General features: G+C 40.0%; 1 protein-coding gene across 1 annotated transcript in view; it reads right to left on the minus strand.

The window, feature by feature from the left end:
• Nucleotides 1-18,746, minus strand: part of tnxbb (tenascin XBb) — a gene marked incomplete at its 3' end in the record, with an annotated part of 48,824 nt that extends 30,078 nt beyond the window's left edge. Inside the window, exons 1-4 of the mRNA XM_016533631.1 lie at nt 18,685-18,746; nt 15,780-16,188; nt 12,378-13,376; nt 9,617-9,732 (exon numbers count right to left, since the gene is read on the minus strand). Of these exons, the coding sequence (XP_016389117.1) occupies nt 9,617-9,732; nt 12,378-13,376; nt 15,780-16,143 (1,479 nt within the window). The remainder of the gene's footprint in view (nt 1-9,616; nt 9,733-12,377; nt 13,377-15,779; nt 16,189-18,684) is intronic.
• Between the last annotated feature and the right edge of the window lie 4,106 nt (nt 18,747-22,852).

A 22,852-nucleotide genomic window follows, 5' to 3' on the forward strand; every position in this document is an offset into this window, starting at 1 on the left:
GAGTTTCCTTTCTGTGAACAAATTAAGCCTGTCACAAAAATGAACTGAAACTCAGCGTATATAGGCTGCGTTACGTGTCGCACTGTTTTTTTCCCTTGTTTATCTGTAAACTAAATAAAATATATTTCAATAATTTATTCCTTGTATGTATATATGTACTGCAGATTTTATATATATAACATAATATAATAATATTTAGTGTTTTCACATCTAGGTGGAAAAAAAATTGTAATTTGTACTACTGTCTGTTCAAAATAAATCAAAAAGAAACCGAGCATAGTAGATTTTTTTCCCCCCCTGTTGTACCGAAATCGTATCGAACCATGACCCCCGAACCGAGGTATGTACCGAACCGTGACATCTGTGTACCATTCCACCCTAATATATATATATATATTGTTCTATTTGTGTTTTAAAGTTATTTATATTAAGTGAAGTGAAGTTTACTGTTAAGTGCACTGATGTCAGGCTCATTTTGGATAATAAAGTTTATTGTTAAATTGTTAAATACCCTGCCTCTATTACACATTTTTGTCACATCATAAGATTAATAATTTGATTACCACATTTGAGTTATCATATCATTGCTAAAAATGTGTTTATGTATATATATATATATATATATATTATGTATGAATATACTGTATTCTACATACAGTACCAGTCAAAAGTTTGCACACATGAATGGGAAGTGTGTCCAAACTTTTGACTGGTACTGTACTATAATATACACGTAAAGAATATCGGCTGATATATCGATATCAGACTTTTTTACTCCCTAATATCGGTATCGGCCCAAAAAAAACCCCATATCGGTCGGGCTCTAATACTGAGTGTTTATTATATAAAGTGGGTATCTACAATAGACACTAATGTTCATTCTGTTTCTTTCTATTTACTGCTGTGATAAAAAGAGGCCATGAGAGTCACTTAATTTATATTCTGTTTCAGCCTGATCATGAGGTTGATCATGAGCCATATCACCCTGCAGCCCAAGACTGATCGCCACACTGAAGCTAAGCAGGGTTGAGCTGGTCAATACCTGGATGGGAGACCTCCTGGGAAAACTAGGTTGCTGCTGGAAGAGGTGTTAGTGAGGCCAGCAGGGTCACCCTGTGGGTCTGTGTGGGTCCTAATGTCCCAGTGTAGTGACGGGGACACTGTATTGACAAAAAGCACCGTCTTTCGGATGAGACGTTAAACCGAGGTCCTGACTCTCTGTGGTCATTAAAAATCACAGGATGTCCTTCGAAAAAGAGTAGGGGTGTAACCCTGGTGTCCTGGCCTAATTTGCCCATTGGCCTCTGATCATCATGGCCTCCTAACCATCCCCATATCTGCTGACTGGCTTCATCACTCTGTCTCCTCTCCACCAATAAGCTGGTGTGTGGTGGGTGATCTGGCGTAATATGGCTGCCTCCACACTGGTGGTGTTTGAGGAGATTCCCCCCTTCTATGTAAAGTGCTTTGAGTGCCCAGAAAAGCGCTATATAAATGTAAGGAATTATTATTATTATTATGAGAATTTGTTAGTGCTGCATGAGGTGGCGGTTTTATATGAATTTGTACAATCTGACTTGTATGAAACCCATCTGTAGGTAAAACCATGAACCATGAAGCTCCACCCATAAACTTAACCCTCGAAGAATATGAATGAGATTGTATGAATTAATGTGGATTTGCCAAATTACACAATAACGTTACAGTTTATTTTGATAGTTCACTGTAGATATTCTACTAACTATAAGTAACTTTGCAGCAATATGTTAACTAACTCTCATTTGAGTATTAGGTTAGGTTTAGAATTAGCACAATAATTTGGCATAAACTTTTAGCCAGTAGAATGTGTGTTGCAGGGCCATCAAAATAAAGTGTTAGCAGATATTGATCAAACAGTCTACTAATACACTAATGACTGCTAGCTGACATGTATTTGCAAAGTTACTTATAGTCAGTAGAATGTCTAAAGTGGACTAACGAAATAAAGTGTATACACTATACACTATTGACACTTTGATGATCAGTAAATAAAAGTTCAATATCACCAATATCATCCCTTCATTTAAATCTACACACATGAACATTACTAGACTGACTGCAGATTCATCTTATGAATCAAATGTGGTTGGTTTTTACCAGTTCAAAACTTGTTTGCTTGTTAGGCTGTTATGAGTGGTTGCCAGGTCATTGCTTTACAGTTGTTATGGTGTTGTGAATGGTTGCTAGGGAATTGCTAGGTGGTAGTTTGGTTGCACAAGTCTTTAAAATCAGCTAAATGAACAGTGTTTTCTGGCTTTACTGCTGTTCTTTATCAACACTATCCAAAATGTCTCTGAACTTAATTGTGCAGCCAACATTTACAATTGAAACTTCCTATGAAGTGACAAATTCTGACAAATTCTTCCACCATAATGGTTTTGCATGGCTCAAAGACAGTAATGAGTTTCCTGGTGGTAATTCCTGACTTCTATTTCAGTAATACATTCATTATCAGACAGCCAATATTTTACACATAACAGAAACCTAGAGGACCATTTATTGCATACATTGGCAAAGCCACTCTCCAGTACTTTATTAGTCCTAAATTCACTACGCCAATTGGGTGGTGCTGTCTGGTCTTCTTGAGTTTTTGTTTCTTATAATAGATTTAATTGGGCCAGTTGAGAGCCAATCTTTCTACAACTTATCTAAAGAAAACATCACAACTGTGCTTTTTATTGACATCTTTCTGCATGTTTGAGTTATTTATCAATGAAGAGGACGATTGTATATCTCGTGCTATTGTTGTTGTCCTCCTGCCGTCTCCAGCGTGTGTCATAGCAGCTGTTCTGTGATGTCATCTCTCTGGCTGCCGTGTGTTTTTGACCATGTTTACGCCTTTCCTAGCAACAAGCATCCCACATCTGTCTCTCTTTCTCTCTACCGCTCCCTTTCTCTGTAGCTGCTGATGGATTTCTATCTTTCACTGCATTTCCTCACCCCGTCTCCAATAATCCCACTGAACTTTCTCTGCCCGTTGTCCTATTCTTCCTCTTTAATCCTTTGATTCATCTGTTACTCTCTTGTATGCTGTTTCTGCCTACTTTCCTTCTTGCTCTCTCCATCTTTTTTTACACCCACTCATTCATGTTTTGTGTGAAAAAATGTGACCTTTTCATTGTCTCAGTGGCTCCTCTGTGTATTTTTCCATCTAACTGCCATTAATATCATTTTCACATATCTGTGAAAATGTTCGTTACAACATTTCCCTTTGCTTTCTGTCTGGTATGTAATAACACATGAATATGAGACCAGTGACCAAAGTCCAGCAAAAAAACTGCAGTTTTATTGTTGTAGGTGTGGTCGCTGATCTTTGTTTGGTCAAGGATGTGGAAGTTTCTCTTAGTTCTACATTGGTACAGTACACATTTTATAATTTAATAAAAAATTGCATTATACCTGACCTTAGTGTACATTTGAACTGAAAAATGTACATGAATTTTAGAATTTCTTGGCATTTGCTGTTAATGTCACCCTTTTAATGGAGCAGAACTGCAGCCAAAACTCTTCTATGATCAGTGGCATTAATTTGGTTATTTGATTTGTGACCTAGAAATGATTTACCTAAACTGTAACCTAAATTGTAACCTAAACTAACTACCCCCAATCTGCAAACAGATTGCCATTGTTCTTGAAAATTATAAAGCAGATTGTTTTGCGCTTTCCCTTTTGAGGAAACAAGGCGCTGCATTATAACTTTGATGCTATGGGAAAGTGTTAGCGGTGTCTGAAGCATGTGTGCCAACTCATTTGGCTGTAGGCAGTCACATGATGGAGCATGATACGCAAGCAATGCCATAAAAGAGTAGCTACATTATGGAATCCCCAGCTTCTTTGTCTTCAGGAAACCACCTTGTCTGTGTGTGCATGTGAAGATGTTGCTTGTAACAATGTGAGCTTATGACAGTTCAGAGAGTGTGTATCACTGTGTTCCATTATGGCCAGAGATGCACACAAGCTCTGAGCTGTACTCTGTTGGCTCTCTTCGTGAAGTATGAGAGTCAAGTGTCTGCAACTTGTGGTTCAGGCCCTGCATCTGCTGAGGCAGTATGGCAAATTTTGGTCATTGGGATTGCTGATAGAACCAGCGGATAAGCTTGACAAGGAAGTTCCCTTTCTGCTCATTGCTCTCTGGCTGTTTCCGATCTGACTCTGATCGTTTCTATGTAGCAATGGATGAGTTAATATATCGTCTCTTTCTAGGCAAACAGAGGGTTGGTATGAGGTTGGCAGGGTTGGTTGCATTGCACTATCCACTAGTCTGCTATATAGTGCTCTAGAGATATGTCTTGTGCACCCCCTCTGTGAAGCTGCTTTATAAATGAAATCAGTTAGAGATGGAAGATTGAGAGTTATCTGGGAAGGTTCCCATTTTTTTCATTTCATCTCCTCGTATAGTTATTAGGGTTTTAAGTTGAGTTAAGTTGAGCTGTCCCGTTTAAGGGTCGCTTTCAGCAACAGGGATACGGGTGCTAGTGGTAATAGAGTTTTGAAGAATTTTACTCTGAATTCCTCTATTGGTTTGAGGTATGCTCAAGAATATATTCTCTAGAATCTATTGACAATGGCTGTTAGGGGAAGAAGCCTGCTGAGGGCCTTTGAAGCTGTTGGTCATGGTGAGATGAGGTGACCTCTTCACTAACCAATAAGAATGGTGTAGTCATGTGTCAGTCTGATTTAACGTGTCAACTGAGTTGGATGTGGGTGTTGTCTTCTCATCTTCTCTTGTCCCACCAGCACTGTGGCTGGAGGTGATAGTATAGATACATACATGGTAGCAAGCTTCCTCAGGTTACGAGAAAGGGATGGATGAGTAGTACGAGCTGGAAGTGGGCATTGTGAATGTGTAAATGCATCTGTGTAGCATGCGTCCTGCAGGAATGGGTGAGTTGGCGGAGTTGGAAATGGGCTTTCTCTGTCGCCCCCTCCAGTACTGTAAACTGGAGTTGAGAATGCTGATGTAGAAGGATCCATCTTTACACACTTCCTCATGGTTTGTGAGGAAAGGGTTATGCCAGATTAGGGAAATAGGAAAGTGTAGTGTGTCCTATTTTTGTCACCCTCTCCAGAATATAAAACATACAGCAACCATCAACCAACCAGGGCAATTTAGCAGAGAGGTAGTAGGATGCTTTAGCAGCCCACTTTCTTAATTGCCCCTCCAGCCTTCACCTGGAGGTAGTAGCCTGACAAGAATATGTTGGCTTGTTTCCCTAAAGGCAGTGTAGACATGCTGGGTGGTTATGGCGGTTGCATGCTGTCATTGTGGCAAACTGCCCTGCTAACACTGAACGCGTGGCATGTCGGCACCTCCACGATTTGTCCGTGGTTCCAATGAATGAGACCTATAGTGGTCCCTTAAGGGATCTGCGCTAAGAGCCTTCAGATGACACCCTAGGAAGGGCAATGAGTAAATAGAGAGTGTGGTGCTCCATTCTCTCATTGGCTGCCCCTTCTGGTGGGGTCCTGAAGTGCTCTTGCTTTGTCTGGTGAGGAGAACTGAGTGTTGAGCAGGCTGTTGAGAGAGACTTGCTCTCTCCTGTAGCCCAATAAGTTCTGAAGACTGGATGCTTGTTTACACGCTCCCCTCAGTTTGGTTGCTTTTAAGAGCTTTAATGAGTCTGGGAATGGGTAAGGTAGTGGTGCAGTATCCTGCTCTCTTCCAGTCCTCACTTATTAGCTCTGCTCCTAAAGAGATTTTTGTCTTAAGACCAGGCTGTTTAGGAGCATCTGAACTGTGGAATGATTTGCAATCACCTGCCCTCTTCCAGGGAGTTATCGGTGGTTACGGCTGTAGCTGTGGCCTCCCTAATTAGCTCTGCTCCCGCAGATCTTTTTGTCTCTCGACCCTGCTGTTTATTGGCATCTGAGCTGCAGAATGTTCCATGCCTCTAGGTACTAAAGTTCTTGTTCTCTTGTATGCTGATGGAAAGTGATACAGCCACCATCCAGTCAAGATTGAGATGGTCCCTGACAAGAAAAACTGAAGGACCTAAGTCTCTCTTGACTCACTAATTCTATGTTCACAGCACAGATGGGCAGACATTTGGTCACTAAGCTTTGTTCACACTGCAGGCAAATGTGGCCCAAATCCAATTTTTTTTTGCTCATATGTGACTCTGATCTGTTTTTCTCATGACAGTGTGAACAGCACAAACCACATGGAATCTGATCTTTTCATTTTTGATTTGTGCCACTTCCATTTGTGGTACTAAATTCAATGCAGGTCAGATGCTTTGCAATGCGACCGCAGTCTGAACAGTAATATCGGAATTCATGCGACTTTTATGTCACTTTAGATCAACATTCGTCAATATTCTGCGCTCATGGGAGTCACTTCAAAGATTTTACATACCCAAAGTTATCAAGACAGTTGCGAAAGGTAGTCAGTGGAAGTACAGTGATGTGTCAGAACATAAGTATTACAGTGACAACACTATATACTAGCAAAATATGAGGGCATGTATCAGAAAAGTTTCAAAACTCTGCTCTCTTTTGTCACATCCTTTTCTTATCTGCAGCAGATCACACGATAAATAGTCAAGTCAAGTCAAGTCACCTTTATTTATATAGCGCTGTTAACAATACAGATTGTGTCAAAGCAACTTTGCAGTATTAAATAGGACAATAGTGTGTCAATAATGCAAAATGACAATAGTAAACACTCAATTTTCAGTTAAAGGCAGTTCATCATTGAATTCAGTGATGTCATCATCAGTTCAGTTTAAATAGTATCTTTGCAATCACTTGCAATCAAGTCAACAATATCGCTGGAAATGAAGTGTCCCCAACTAAGCAAGCCAGAGGCGACAGCGGCAAGGAACCAAAACTCCATCGGTGACAGAATGGAGAAAAAACCTTGGGAGAAACCAGACTCAGTCGGGGGGCCAGTTCTCCTCTGGCCAGACGATAAATAAACACATAATCGCTTACTTTATGTCCTCTGTGTTTACTTCCGTATGACAGAGGAGGAGAATGATGGAGTCTTGGTTCCTTCGACACACTGTTTTCCTGTTTAATACTGTAATGCTGCTTTGACACAATCTGTATTGTAAAAAGCGCTATCCACCATTATGGATGTGGACAAGTCCTCATCCATAATGGTCACTAGGTCAGAGTCTCCAGCCATCAGGGCCACCATGCTGGAGTCTATAAAGAGTTCCTCTGGGCGTGGAAGGCTGATTTCCAGTGTGGGGTACTCACAGTTTATGTTGCAGATGGTTATGGTTATGTTATGGTCAATAGCCAATAAATCTGCATTATTCAATTCTATACTATTTTGCCAAAAAATAAAAAATAAAATAAAATAAAACACTAAATTTAGAGTATTAAAAATGCATATTAATTTAACAGTGCTATTAAATTATTAGTGTATTTAATGATTAACTTACATTGAGCATTAGATAATCTAAGGATAGTCTAAATGTACAAATACAGGAAGTGAGCCTGGGCAATTAAATGCATGGACTAATACAGTATAGCTGATATATATTCAATAGTGACACCAATTAATGTCTATTATTGGCCGATAAGAAATATGGTACCAATATACTATACATGCTGTAACAAACTCCAAAAATAAACATGACAAACTCCAGCTGGTCCAAAATGCAACAGCTAGAGTTCTCATTATAACAAGGAAGTATGACCATTTTAGCCTGGTTCTGTCAAAACTGCACTGGCTCCGTATTAAACATGGTGTACATTTTAAAATCTTGCTGATTACTTATAAAGCCTGGAACGGGACTGTGACTATTTACTATTTATTTATACGATTTACCTATTTAGTGCCCAAACTCTGGAACAATCTACCTAACACTGTTTGGGAGGCAGACACACTCTGTCAGTTTAAATCTAGATTAAAGACCCATCTCTTTAAACTGTCTTACACATAACACCCTGTTGCATTTCTATAATTCAAATCCATTAAATAATTGTTAGGCTGCATGGTTACACTTTATTTCGATAGTCCACTTTAGACATTCTACTAACTATAAGTAACTTTTTAACTACATGTCAACTACAATGTTCTTCCTACATCATAAGAAGAATGGCACCTACGCTAATATTAGTCTGTCTGTCTCACCTTTATACCATTATTATCATAGTCAGCTGAATCCAGCTTGTATCCAGACCAGATTTTGGATCTGCACCCAGGAATGACCACAACACCCCCACAGTGAAGGCCATGACCATTATATGAGTCCTTAAGACAGATTCTCAGCGAAGACCTTGCCAACCAGACAAGCCCTCAGCACAGATTCCTAGCTATGCCAGGACCAGCTGGGACCGAAACATGGTTTTAACAAGAAGGACATTCATCATGCTGAATGTTTGATAAAACTGAACTTTGAAACTCTGTAGAAATAAGATGACTTGACTTTACATTATTAGACTTCTCCTCTTGTGCTCTTTTTAGGCTTTTATTTCTTGTAGGAAGCTGTCTGAGAGCTGCGGATTAGACTGAAGTGATTCAAATACTGTTGCATGCAAAAATAAGAGTTTCAGCATGTTGGGATATTTCAGAGATTACAGCATCATCACATTTCATTCCTGAAGCATCTGATGAGCCTGCTGCAGTCTCTCATTGATAGAGCTTACATCACCCACCCCACAGCAGATTGGTAGCATATGTTTCTTAATGAACAATTGCTGACAGAAACAGGCCATCAAACTGAGCTGAAACATCACTGTAGCCCAGCAGCTGGTTGCAACAAACCCCTCAGCTAAGAAAACCTGTATGGTAATTCCATTACAATTACCTCAGCTCTCCTACAGAAGCTTCCCTCTTCCTGGTCCAGAAATGAAACGTCCAATAACGGTCAGAACTACTGAATCCACAGTCATGGTGACATATACTGTATGTCTTCTGTGGCTCCCTAAAAAAACTGGACTTTATATAGTCACTCGTAGCGATGGGTGTTGTGTATGGTTTCAGTAATTTTGAGATGGTTGCTGAGGTAGAGATGGGCACTAAACATTCAGAGGGCTGTAAACCAAAACAAGGCTTCGATCCAAAGCAAATAGCTCGTTTTTCCACTGCCAGATTGGGCTCATTTTATGTCTGTGTAAAAATTCATTTGTTTTTCCTTTGGAAAACACACTCGGCCAGATTTAAATTTGGGCTGCTGCGGGTTTTGTTAAATGCTTTTCTGTATTTGATATAAGAAGAGGGGAAAAAGTGGGTGATTCTCATTTACGGTTTATTTATTTTGGATGTACTGTATAAATGATGTATAAATTCTTAAAATGATTAGTTCAATAATTAATTTAAATAATACTACATTTTAAACAATCTATCATTTTCACATTCCGTTATTTTAAGTTTATTGCCATTGTACATTTTCTTTGTTAAATGTGATTCTTATTGAAAGGGTGAAATCCTGTTTCATTCCATCTCTGAAGTGTTTGAAGGGTGGAAGTGACCTCATGTTTTCCGGGTTGAACATCTACTGCTATTATTCACCCATTTGTCCTTTTGAGGAGATAACAATGAAATCGGTGCTTATTATGTTCATCATGCAGTGTGTCGTAATGAAGTTGTACATGTAATGTTGTGTGGTAGTGCTGTACTTGCCCTGCTGGTGAAGGTGATGTGGTAGGTGTCGTACTGCACGGCAGGTGGAGTCCAGAACAGAGTGACAGATGACTCAGTGATGTCCCTGGTGTTGAGACGCGAGACGCCCGCCAGTGCTGGACAGAAGATGAAACAGATTCAAACCCACCTGTTTCTACTTGAAACAATAACTGCAGTACTGTATGTCTGATTACTGCTGACCTGCTGCTGTATTCACTCACCAAGAGCACTCATAAAGACACAGTGAACACTCAGGGCAATACAAAATATAATGCTGGATTGTTACCATATGTGTAGATTATTTAAACACCTGCAAATGGAATATAAAGACGCTCTTTAAAATGTCTGTAAAGCTGTTATACCATCTGCTCCTTCCCGATGGAAAAAGTAGACATACTCAGAAGCGGTAGAAATCAGATATGGATTTGTCACTTTCCATGAATAGGTTCCAAAATAAGGCTTGAAACTCCTAAAGGGTCATGAATGACTAAAACATATTTTTGAGATGTTATCATAATAATAATAATAATAATAATAATTTCATTTTATTAAATTAAAAATTATCTGTGGCAAGCACCCTAAGTGCAAAAATCAGCCAATTGTAATGTGATTTAATTGCTTATCACTTTTGACCAATATGTGGCGCTGTTATCAAATTGATGTGGTCAATGTGAGGTGACAATGACACACATAAAGTTTGTGTCAATATGCCACACCGTTTCAGAGAAACAGCCTTAGATGCAGTTTGGCATCATGCCATCAACATGAAATCCAGAAATTTTTGCCAGCATGGTCTGGAGATGATTCAAATTGAACTTGGTGAAAATTATATCAATGGCTAAGATAAGTTCAAAAAAGTAGTTGTTCAAAACATTTCAAAATGGCGGACAGCAAGTTCAGCCAAAAACGCTGTCTTGAAACTTTTAGAGTACCTTCAAGGCATTGTGCCACATACCGAGTTACAATGATATGCCAATATGTACCAAAATTCAAAACAACAGATGCCCATAATGGCCGAAATGAAAGTTTCCATCAATATGCCTCACCAAATTCAGATGCATTAGCTACTATAGGTAAATAACTAGAAAAACAAAGTGCAGTAAACTGTAAAACTATTTGCACTAAACCAGCATGCTTATGATTACAATTAATAAATAAAAATAATATGACAGAAAGTATAATTTGCAATAATCACACAACAACACAACAAGTCTGGTTCAAGTTCTTAAAACAGCCTCACATGCTCATGAATTAATTAGTGTGTTATTTAAGAACAGCTTGACTAATCAGCTGGAATTCCATACATCTTTGTTGGTATGGTCTGGAAATGGCCTAATTCGCTTTTTTGTTAGTTTTTTGGACTCTTCGTAAGACAAAGAATCAGAGGAATTAACATAAACAAATTTGGACAGCTGGGCAGAAGGTTTGAGTTTGAGAGTCCAAATCTGCTGTGCTTAATGTTCAAACTGTCCTCTGTCTGTGTACTTTTCTATGTGCGTTTCTATGGGCCATGCGACAATTAAAAAAGGAATTACAATTACATGGGACAAGAGTTTGGTGCTTGATCCCCAATTGATTCATTGGAAGGCGAAAATAATAGGGGCTTTTACACCACACAGTTCTATGCCCTCAGTTCTGGGAACTAGCCAGCAGAGTCGTTCCAAGAAAACCAATTTCTTCCTCGGCCCGTTTTTCTGGTTGCATTCGCACCGGCAGCAGGAACACTAAAGTGCCGACAGTGATGTCTTTATTTGCATTATTCACAAAAGTCAATAACTGGTGAATGGAGGACGCCGTGATCAGAGCTGCTTTTGTTGTGTGTCGTGGGTTTCATGATGGAGACAAAATGTAAATGCACAATTTACATGATTAAAAGAGCAAGAAAATGTGACTAAATGTCCTATGACAACTTGCAGTGTTATCATCGAGGAAAAGAACAACGCTGCAGACAACAGGTAAATACCGTTATCACTGTTTTCCATGTTTGTGAAGTAAATATTTTTACACGGCTTTGCTGGGTAAATGCCGGGTAGCCGGTGTTTCGTATGTGTTTGGCAAATCAGCATACACTTACGTCACTGGTAGTTCCTATACAACTGTTTTAGACCCTACTCTGAAGTAGAAGCTAATTTAGTTCCTCTAAACGGAGTTCCTAGAACCAAAGCGGTGCGAACACGCCAAAAAGCGGGAACTTCCACCAATAGTTCTAGGAACTATGATAAGGTTCCTCCGGTGTGAAAGCCCCTAATAATAATTTAGTCCCCCCCCCTCCCCCCCAGCATCACAGTATGTGACTTTTTCATGTTCTATAGTGCAGTGGTTCTCAATTAAGGGCCCGGGGGCCTCAGCAAACTTTCAAAGGGGCTGCAGAATGACTTGTGATTGAACACTCACCGTTGCTGTTAATATTTATTTTAAAAAAAAAATTTAAAAAAAGCAGTAAAACAAGTAACCTTGTCATAATTACAGCAGAAGAAACACAGGAAACATTGTGCTGTTGGATTGTGGGGGCCCTACCGTCAGAAAGGTCGAGAACCTTTGCTAGAGTCGAGTTAGCAGTGTCTCATAATTATTCATGAGACTGTGTGGACAGTGTGAGAAGAGACTGTCATAATTACTATGACACCAAGAGACATGGTGCTTCAAACGCTAAAGTGCTTCAGTGAGTTGATACCATGCTGAGACTTGAATGTGCAGACTTTTTACACACATTTTATTGCAGTACTCACTAATACAGTAATATATCACGTGCATCACTCACCAGTGTCGCAGTTTTCCCCTGTGAAGCCAGACTGACACTCGCTGCAGTCGGGCCCCGTGAAACCACGCCGGCACACGCAGCGGCCCCTCACACAGCGGCCCTTGTTACTGCAGTTGTTGGGGCAGGTTTTGGTGGAGCAGTCCTGACCGGAGAAGCCCACTTCACAGACACACTTCCCATTCACACATCTGCCTTTGTTATTGCAGTCATTGGGACAAGTCTTGGTCGAGCAGTCCAGTCCAGTAAAACCGTTATCACACACACAGCGGCCGTCGACGCATCTGCCGTGGTTACTGCAGTCCCCAGGACAAGATCTGGATGAGCAGTCGGGGCCCGTAAAGCCGCTCTCACAGACACACTTGCCGTTTACACACTGTCCACGATTGTTGCAGTTCTCTGGACATGTTCTGACAGAGCAGTCCGGCCCAGAGAAGCCAGGATCGCACACGCACTGTCCGTTCACACATCGGCCCCTGTCATTACAGTTCCCCGGACAGGACGTCTCAGAGCAGTCCTTACCAGCGAATCCTGAGTCGCACACGCATTTTCCATTCACACAGCGGCCCCTTTTATTGCAATTAGCCGGACACCCCTGTGTTCCACAGTCAGACCCGGTAAACCCTGCATCACACACACACTGGCCGTTCACGCAGCGACCACGCTTGTTACAGTTATCCGGACAGCTCCGTGTCCCGCATTTAGGCCCGGTAAAGCCGGCATCACACACACACCTGCCGTTCACGCAGCGGCCCCTGTCGTTGCAGTTATCAGGACATGTGCTGGAGGAGCAGTCTGGGCCGGTAAAGCCTGGGTCACACACACACTGGCCGTTCACACATCGGCCCCGGCTGCTGCAGTCATCAGGGCAGTCGGGTACGCTGCAGTCAGGCCCGCTGAATCCTGGGAAACACACACATTTGCCATCTACACAGCGACCCTGGTCACTGCAGTCATCCGGACACTCGTCGGTCGTGGGACGAATGGTGGTACAGACTGCACCTGTGGAGAAATAAAAACACATCACACCATCACACCGGGACTCAACTGTGTGTCAGAAAGAAGAAAAAGCTAAAGCTAAACTTTCTCGTTAGTCTAAAAACAGCTTATATTGAAGGTAGTCTGCCAAAGCAACAACAACATGCGATCTACATCACTGCCTGTTTAGCCCCGCCCATTGATTCTACATCACTGCCTGTTTAGCCTCGCCCACCGATTCTACATCACTGCCTGTTTAGCCCCACCCACTGATTCTACATCGCTGCCTGTTTAGCCCCGCCCACCGATTCTACATTACTGCCTGTTTAGCCCCGGCCACCGATTCTACATCACTGCCTGTTTAGCCCCACCCACTGATTCTACATCGCTGCCTGTTTAGCCCCGCCCACCGATTCTACATTACTGCCTGTTTAGCCCCGGCCACCGATTCTACATCACTGCCTGTTTAGCCCCACCCACTGATTCTACATCGCTGCCTGTTTAGCCCCGCCCACCGATTCTACATTACTGCCTGTTTAGCCCCGGCCACCGATTCTACATCACTGCCTGTTTAGCCCCACCCACTGATTCTACATCGCTGCCTGTTTAGCCCCGCCCACCGATTCTACATTACTGCCTGTTTAGCCCCGCCCACCGATTTACATCACTGCCTGTTAAGCCCCACCTACCGATTTACCTCAATGCCTGTTTAGCCCCACCCACTGATTCTACATCGCTACCTGTTTAGCCCCGCCCACCAATTCGAGCATGTTGTAGGTAAATGACAAGAGCGGTAAACGCAGGTCTACGCAGAAACCAAATGATAAACTTTATTTGATTAACTTGATTTTTAATTAAGATCCAGACCACGTTGGCAAGAACTTGTTTACTTCATTTTACTGTGGATTTGTTTACAAACAAGGCACAATTCGATGCAGGATTTTCAGAAAGATTGAAACTAAAAGACGATGCTGTGCGACTATATTGGATCCGACAGTAATGTTGCACCATACAAGTGTGAGTAACTGTTTTTATTGAGTGGTCAACTATTGCTTTGCCTGTTAAACAGATCGTTTGATATGAGTATTTATGTGTATTTGACCTAAATCACAGCAGCGTCCATCTGTGAGGAATGTTGCTGTCAGTCATACACAACAGCAGTGGGTGTTTACTTCCGTGTCTACAATCCTCCACGCCTATTCAAACAGGACAGAAAATAGACTATACTGCTTCTAAATTATGATGTTTTTTTAATATAAAAATATTGATAACTTTATAAGTGGACCTCAAAAAAACAAAAAAAAACAAAGGCAGTTCATGACCCCTTTAAAGTCTCTCATAGTCATTATTCAGATAAAGTGGTTGTTTCAGTGTGCTGAAATATCACCTGTTTCAAGGTTTCTGAGCTTTCAATATGTTTTTCAGTCAATGCTGTTAAACTGGAATATAGTTCACAAGTCATATGCACTAATTTTATGGTTCTTCAGCCCCAGTTTTTTTTTTTTTTTTTTCAGAAAAAATCTACATTCATGTTGTACATATTTGTACAAATCTGTTTATATTTTGCTGTTCACTTTGTTTAAATGTATAACTAATCATAGAAGCGATGGTCATACTGTATGTGAAACAGTTTACTACAGTATCTTGTGTATGTTGTGTTTACTAGAGCAGCTGCAGCCATTCACACTGTTCACACATTCCACTGAGTTTATTCTGCATACAGGACTAATAATGATCCATTAAAAGGACATTGACATTGTCAAATATATCGGTTAAAAACAAGACTGCAGTGTGAAATTTGAAATGAGATTCGGCAAATCTTGCTTTCCCTTAGAGGATTTTTCACAAACAGCTGCCTTGTTCACATAAGCTATGATGACATATTTTCTCATGGGTTACTGAATGGATCTTTTTTTTTCCATTATTCTATTCTATTCTAATCTATTCTATTCTATTTTTTTTTTTAGCAGTAGTAGTAGTAGTAGTAGTGCAGTAAGTAATGTATCAAAGATACATCCTGAATTTAAGCATGACTGTGCATGAGGAACTGAATGCACTGGATTGCTTATGGAATTTTGATAATCCGAAACAAATGCTAAAGGATTCAATGGAATAAATAGGGATGCTCTATGAATCCCCTAATAATGTAATTATTACCAGATACATTTGGAATCCTATTCTGAAGCAAACCGATGATAATAATAATAATAATAATAATAATAATAATAATTTTAGTTTATCTAGTAGGATCTGATTTGATTTGAACTGAATATTTCCTATAAGGACATCCTTAAGGATTGGTCAGGATAGAGATCCCAGACATCCTGTACACACATGCTTCAGGATATTTTAGACTACGGCTCTAGATTTGACAAGCTCATGAAAGCTCGTCTGGTTGGAGGCCGGCTGGATCTGGATGAGCTTTACCTTTGCTCTGTTGGGAGCTGCAGCATCCTTCTGGACCTCCACATTTCTCCCTCAGATCAGACACCTCCTTCTCCAGTCTTTCAATGCGATCACGCAGGGCTGCGAAGTCCAGCTCGCACTGACCACAAGCTGAACCTGACCCTGGCACCAGACGGATCCGATGGGTCAAGACCAGAGGAGAATCGGGATCCAAGTCTAGCTCTCTGTCTTTGGCCCCATCTTGTGCACATGTGTCCGAAATAACAAGTTTAATAGGCTGGGGTTTGATGTCTCTGGAGATGCGCTGAGCTCCTGTCTGCAGATGTTGGCTGGAGAGGGCAGGACTTGGCAGAAGCAGAAGCAGGAAAGGCAACACTAAGGCCATGTTTACAGGGAGGAACACCCCCAAACCAATGGTCGATGATTGGTTCTGTAAATGAGAACGTATTTTATTCTACTCAGATCAGCAGGCAAAGCATTTAAACTCAGTTTTCGCAGATACACTGTTGGCTCTCAGATCTGGAGTGATGTAAAGCGTTGCAGTGTCCTCGTCTATCTCTCCTATTTCAAACACTTATGAATTTCAGTCATGTTTTGTCATGCAGAATTCAATATTAGACATTCACCATACAGAGGATAGATCAACATGAAAACAGCATTTGCAAGCTGTTTTACATCCAAGTTTCAGGGTGAAACAGAAGGTTTGAAGAGATGCATGAAAAAGTAAGAGGGGCTGTTGAAAGTAGTTTCAAAGCTAATTAAATTTTAATGAAAGATTTTAAACTTTTTTTGATGAATGACACAGAATGAGAGTAAACAGGGTCAGCTCTGATTTCATGTTGACTTTAAATAACGTTGTTAGCTGTGTCCACAAGCTGCGACACAGAGGCTCCAGTGTCTGTCCGCCAGATCAAACCAGAGAAAGTAAATGTCACGACCTGAGCAAACATCCTTTCATGCTAAGATGTAATAAAAGTCATTTAAATGTCTGAAAATACTGCTGAACAGTCAGTTAGTTCTGCTCAGCAGTGGCAGGTGAGAACAGACAGCAGTTCTGCTCTGAGCTACTTTAGTTTTTGATGTCATGTTTTTTGGACATTATTTCACACTATGGTGTTTTGGACATGCACCATGACACTAGCACTAGCAGTGTATAACATCAACAGACCTGGGAAGCACCACTCTACTTTCCTCTAGAAGTATGTGGTGAGTGAAAATAAAGGAATAGTACAAAAAGGTCTTCAGCATCTGACACAGAGCTGATACTGAAATGAAAATATCTGTACAACTATTACCAAAACAACTCTCTCCAGATAGCCCAGCCCCAAATTCAAGCCATTGGTTGATTTCAGTGCTACTTTCCCATAAAAAAAAAAATCAGCAGAACAATAGTTCTAGTGCTTAAATGCCAGAATGTGATGCATGAAATAACTAGGCAGTGCTTCCTGAGACCATAGTAACTTAGTTGCGTATTCGTCATTTGAGCCATATTGGTTCAATAATATAACATCTACTGATGTCATTAAAATACTTTTTTATTGTTAAAAGCTATTTTGTTCAAGAGCATGATTTGTTTAAGTGCACATGTCATACAGTACAAAAAATAACCGCAGGTGTATTAGGAATCGCACCCCGTGTCTGGATGCTCAGACAGACTGATGGATGAGGGGTTAAGCTGGGCTGGGCGAAAATACTACAGCTAAAATGAGATTTGACTGAACTGAGAACTCCATCGAGAGAGAGATAAACGTGCAGCGGCAGTTCACTTGTTCCCATACAAGACGCTGTTTCCAAACCAGCTGTAAAAGCAGATCTTATCGGAGTAGAATTTTTCATAATCTATATAAAGTTAATTTGTGTAAAAGTGTTTACTGCTAACTAAAACTATGTTTTTAAAATACATTTTGTAGATGCTTTTATTCAAAGTGAAATTGCATTCAAGGTACATTTTACGAATTCATAAAGTGCCTATAGTCGCAATAAAATAAAATAAAATACAAATATTAGATAAAAAAAAACTTAAAACAATGTAACAACAATTAGGAAAGAATTAAAATAAAAGAGGTTTAAGTAAATGAAGTAACTAAAACTGAAATAAAAATAGATGATAATAAAGATAAATTGAAATGTATATAAAAAATCCAGCATAACAAAATGACTAAAACTACACTTTTCATCATTCAGTGTTCCTCACCTATAGACAGGTTTTCCTGCCACAGACGCCTTTGTCTTTTTTACTGAATGTTTTATGGTTCAATTTCTGTAAAGCTTCTTTGGAACAATATGAATCATGAAATACATATAAAACTGATGAGTATTTCAGCTGCTGTACCCCTCAGCCTGCTCCTGATGATTTTTCCTTCCCATCTCATCATTTCTCTTCATTAACAAATGTCATCATCAGTTTACCGTCACACAAATGAGCCCCGTCTAAACTCGCAGAATCTCTTCTGTGTCGGTCTTTTTCAGAAGTGCATAACAACAGACAGACAGACAGACGAGCGTAATATTCTGCATATTCTGATAATAAAAACGTTACAGCCAGAGATCACGTGACCACCACTCCCTGACAAGATGAAAACTTGAAAAGATGCAAGCTTTTTTGAGATTGTATAAGCAGAACCTCTTCAGTCCAAACTTCAGAAGAGCAGCGCACGATTACTGTGACAGTGAACAGATCTTTAGAAAACTTTTTTTTTTTCTTTTTCTTTTTAATCAGAGCATACATTGAGCATGTTTGGTGAAAGAGTTCTACTCTAAGTAGCCGAACTCTGAATATGTGCAACTCAAATTTTTTTTTGCAATGGACAGACATGCAACTCTCTTATAAAGCATTCTGAAAAAGTCAAAGATGCTGAAGCTTCTGAAGTTCAGAAGGTTGATATCAAACGATCATGAAGTGAAGACAGAGAGGTGTCAGTCTTACCTGCGGAGCTGCTGATGCTGGATGCTGCTTCTCTCTCCTCCTGTCAGTCGGCCGCTGCTCTGATTGACTGGGGAAGAAAGAGCGAGGGGGCAGAAGAGAGAGAGAGAGAGGGAGGAGAGCAGTAAAATTTCCTCATTCTTGAAGAATTTTTCCTCTCTCTCTCCTCACTTCCCCCTCAGCTTCTCTCTGATGTAATTCTATGTGCTTTACAGGTCCCTGCTGGGCGGATCGTTTCGATGGAAAACATCTGATTTTTTTAGATATTTTGAATGATCAGCTTGAACGTTTTATGTCTTTGAACTCATCTCTGGATATTTCTCCATTGCACGGCCTTTTTAAAAAGTGATTTGCACATTTAATTTACCAGGCATCTTCATTGAGGCACAGATGAACACACGTTCCCGATTACGTCTCAGTTTGCTTTAGGACAGAAACATCTTTCAATATTTAGATGTTCCTTTTAAATCGCAGCTGTGTGAACAAAATAAGAAACGGCAAATAAATAAATAAAGATCTGCCTCAAAACGTAAATATCTTGCCGCACCACATCAGAATGGCAATCCTGCAGAACATGCAACTGAACAATTCATTTCAATCATGACTTTAATGAATCATTACAGATAATTCACTGAAAGCACACAAGGGGTTTTCAATCACTTATTACACTGTGCTAATATCAAACGTTTACACAGATAATGTAAGAAAGTGTCACATTTATCAGTCCACGTGTTCACTGGGAAAGACATCTTGACTATTGCTACAAGAGTGATATACTATCAAAGCAGTCTACTGCTCTTTCTGTTTTACTTCTTTCTCATCCTCGTTTTGACCTAATTATATCATCGGCATGTGTCACATTCTCATTGTCCTCTGTTTATGCAGCTTTCCATCAAGCCTCTTTCTATTCTTCACTCGGTTTCTTTCCTCGAGAGACAGGCATCATTAGCGGTGTACCCAGACTCAATCCCACAGAAACTCCACGCGTTTTCTCAACGGCAGCATTTCTAATGATGTCTGACGTCAGTCGGTGCGACGATACTCAGTTCCACCTACAGACTGACAGAAAAGGTCAGTTTTCAATGGTGGCCTTGAGACGCTCAGCATCAGAGGTGCAGCTGAGGACAGACAGACGTGAGATCTCACAGTACTTTCCCCAATCCCTGTGGGATCTGATCAAGTCATCGGCAGGTGACGTTCCTGACTGTGATGGATCTGTCTGTTTGAGGAAATAGCTCCCTGTTTATCTTCTGCACAGTGCTTTGTACACAGGCCATAACTGTAAACAGTCATACTTTCATATGTTATACCTGCACAGGACAGTAATGATCGCAAACAAACTTGACTCATTTGTCAAAGTCCTGGAAGTAAATCTGATTCTGCATGTTGGAGTTTATTTGTCTCAACTAAACACACCTTTTATGATTACAGTAAGCTGCAGGCCTGTGTGCTCAAGATCTTTTTTCCTGTGGATTTGCAGTATTTTGGAGCGGTTAACTCTCTGTAGACTTCGTGAAGCTCGAGAACCGTCCTGGAATAGTTCGTGTGGAAACAGAGCTAAGTGTCGCTGATGTTTTACAGTTTCAGCTCTGCAGGGTCTGCAGAGAAGACCTTTTTTTTTTTTTCAGTTAATACATCAGCATCACGCAGATGGTGTCCGCTAAACATTTCGTCAACTTGCCTCGTTAGCGCAGCTTTAACTAGCAGTCGATGCCCTGGTTCTCATATTCTGTGCAGGTGTTGTTGAGCGACCAACAAACCCTGTTTGGTCTCAGAGCTGGAGGAAGTCAGATGAGGAGGTGGGGGGATTTCACAGAGGGAGCCAGTGCTCTGATGACTGTACCTTATGTGTGAGTTTTCAGAGCTGAAGCAAATCCGTCGTTTCACAGAGAGAATTCACCAGCGGAGAATGCCACAAACTGATGCTGAAGTGAAAGTGAAAAAATGTGTGAAAGACACAAATGTTTGACGAAGGCATTTGCAGCTTTCATCATTTGATGTTTTTATGATTTTCTGCTAGAATAAATGCTGGCTGGAGTTTATCCATCAGGATTGAGCTGAATGTGAGTTTGCAGTGGATTGTGGGGGATCTACTACAAGGAACTGAAGATCAGATTTGTATTTGTTTTGCAGAGACTGTAAACTGCATATGAGTACAGTATGATAGCAGACTCAAACAATGACAAAATCACTAAGCTGTATTGATATTAACCAACAACTAAACACTGCCAACAGCTTGTAATTATTCAAATTAACAGAAATCCCTCATGGCCTTGGTGATGCCAACCAAAAAATAATTTGCTTTCATTTTACACATGCATTATTTCTGACATTTGAATGTTCTGAATGTTTGCACAGGGTGAGATTGCTTTCAAACAAATGTTATGAACACCATACTGAACGGTCACTGAATGTTGTGCCCTGCATTGGTTTCTATGAATATAAACAGTCAAGCATTAATCACAGTTCAGGTGTAATGTGCTCTAATATGTCCAGCTCCAGCGGATCGTATCAGCAGGTATACAGTAGTATGTACAGTATGTAACCCTCAGACCTTACAAGAGATGGGGATAATGAAAAAGATGGGCAACAACCACAGTGTTTCTCCTTGCAAGTGCAACAACATTTATTGAACACAGAAGGTAATTAGAAGTTGCAAGAAAACAAAACAACCAAACATTATTATAACCACTGCAGACCATAGGGTTCCCCAATCATATGGAATGACAATTACTCTGCAAAAAATGTACATTCAATCACAACACAAACCAAATATCACTACAAGTGCAAAACACACAATTCAAACCATTACAAATTGCTCCCCCTCACCTTAACAGAGTTAACCATATAAGAGAATGGAAACCTCACTGTTGTTTGTTGGTCCAAAACAAAACAAATAAAAAAACAAAACAAAGTAACAAACAAAAACAAAATCTCACAATGAATTCAAGCCACTTTATCACAACGTAACATTTAAAATCATCGGTAACACTTTATTTCGATAGTCCACTTTAGACATTCTATTAACAGTAAGTAACTTTGCAACTACATGTCAACTAGCAGTTAGTAGAGTATTAGTAGACTGTCTGCTTAATATCTTCTAACACTTTCTTTGTCAACTTATTCTACTAACCCTAAACCTACCCTAACAGTCTACTCTGAGAGTTAGTAGACATGTAGTTGCAAATTAATGAGAATTAGTTGACATGTAGTTACAAAGTTACTTATAGTTAATAGAATGTCTAAAGTGGACTATCGAAATAAAGTGTAACCAAATAATCTCTTAAGACCCATCATCAAGCCACCAATATTTTCAATAAAAGTAAATGACAATCAAGCATCATCTGTAAAAAAATCAAATAAAAAATACAATTCATGATTGCCCCTTGCCCATGATTGCCTTGGAATTAGCACAATAAAACAACACAAATTACAATAGAAAAGCTTAAAAAAACGAATTTCTCATAGTCCAATAATTCAATTAAGATCAGTACCTGTGTTATTGAATAAATCTACTCAATTCTCTGAGGCACCCATCAGTATATCTCCAGTAAGCACACTAAAACAAACACAAACAAACACACACACGTTAAAACTAAACACACAAACTATAACCATGATAGTCACAACCCTTACTTCCATACTACTCACAAGGCAACTAGTCTTTTCTTCTATCACACAGCCTTGAAACATGCCGCAAAGCTTCCCCTGCGTAGCACATGGTACCACGTAGAGGAAGGCCAAAATGTTTGATTTCCTCTTTATAGTACCTGGACTCCTGGGGTTTGTATTCCAACTCAGTTTTAGTCCTAAACAAGCCTACCATAGCCACTACACTTCCTACCTCTACCCCATTACTAGTAGTAGTTGACATAGTATGAGACATAAATTGCAGAAGGCTCAAAATAAATTAGTTAGAAAATGTTTTAAATAAATTGGTTAGAATACTGTTAAAATTCCATCCTCACTTTCATTCAAATAGTGAATGTTTGAAAGGTTAAGGCCTGATTTTTTATGACAGAAAAATCTTAATCATTTGGTTTCAAGATATTTGGTAAATTATTTTGATATAGTTAGAGAACAGCATACCTATGTCACCTGTTTAGGAATTAGGAATTAGTGTAGGAATTATAATATTTGCCCATGCACATTTAAAAGTTTGGTGTGCATG

Source organism: Sinocyclocheilus rhinocerous, unplaced genomic scaffold, assembly GCF_001515625.1.
Source record: "Sinocyclocheilus rhinocerous isolate Xijiao unplaced genomic scaffold, SAMN03320098_v1.1 scaffold2440, whole genome shotgun sequence".
NCBI classification, from domain to species: domain Eukaryota; kingdom Metazoa; phylum Chordata; class Actinopteri; order Cypriniformes; family Cyprinidae; genus Sinocyclocheilus; species Sinocyclocheilus rhinocerous.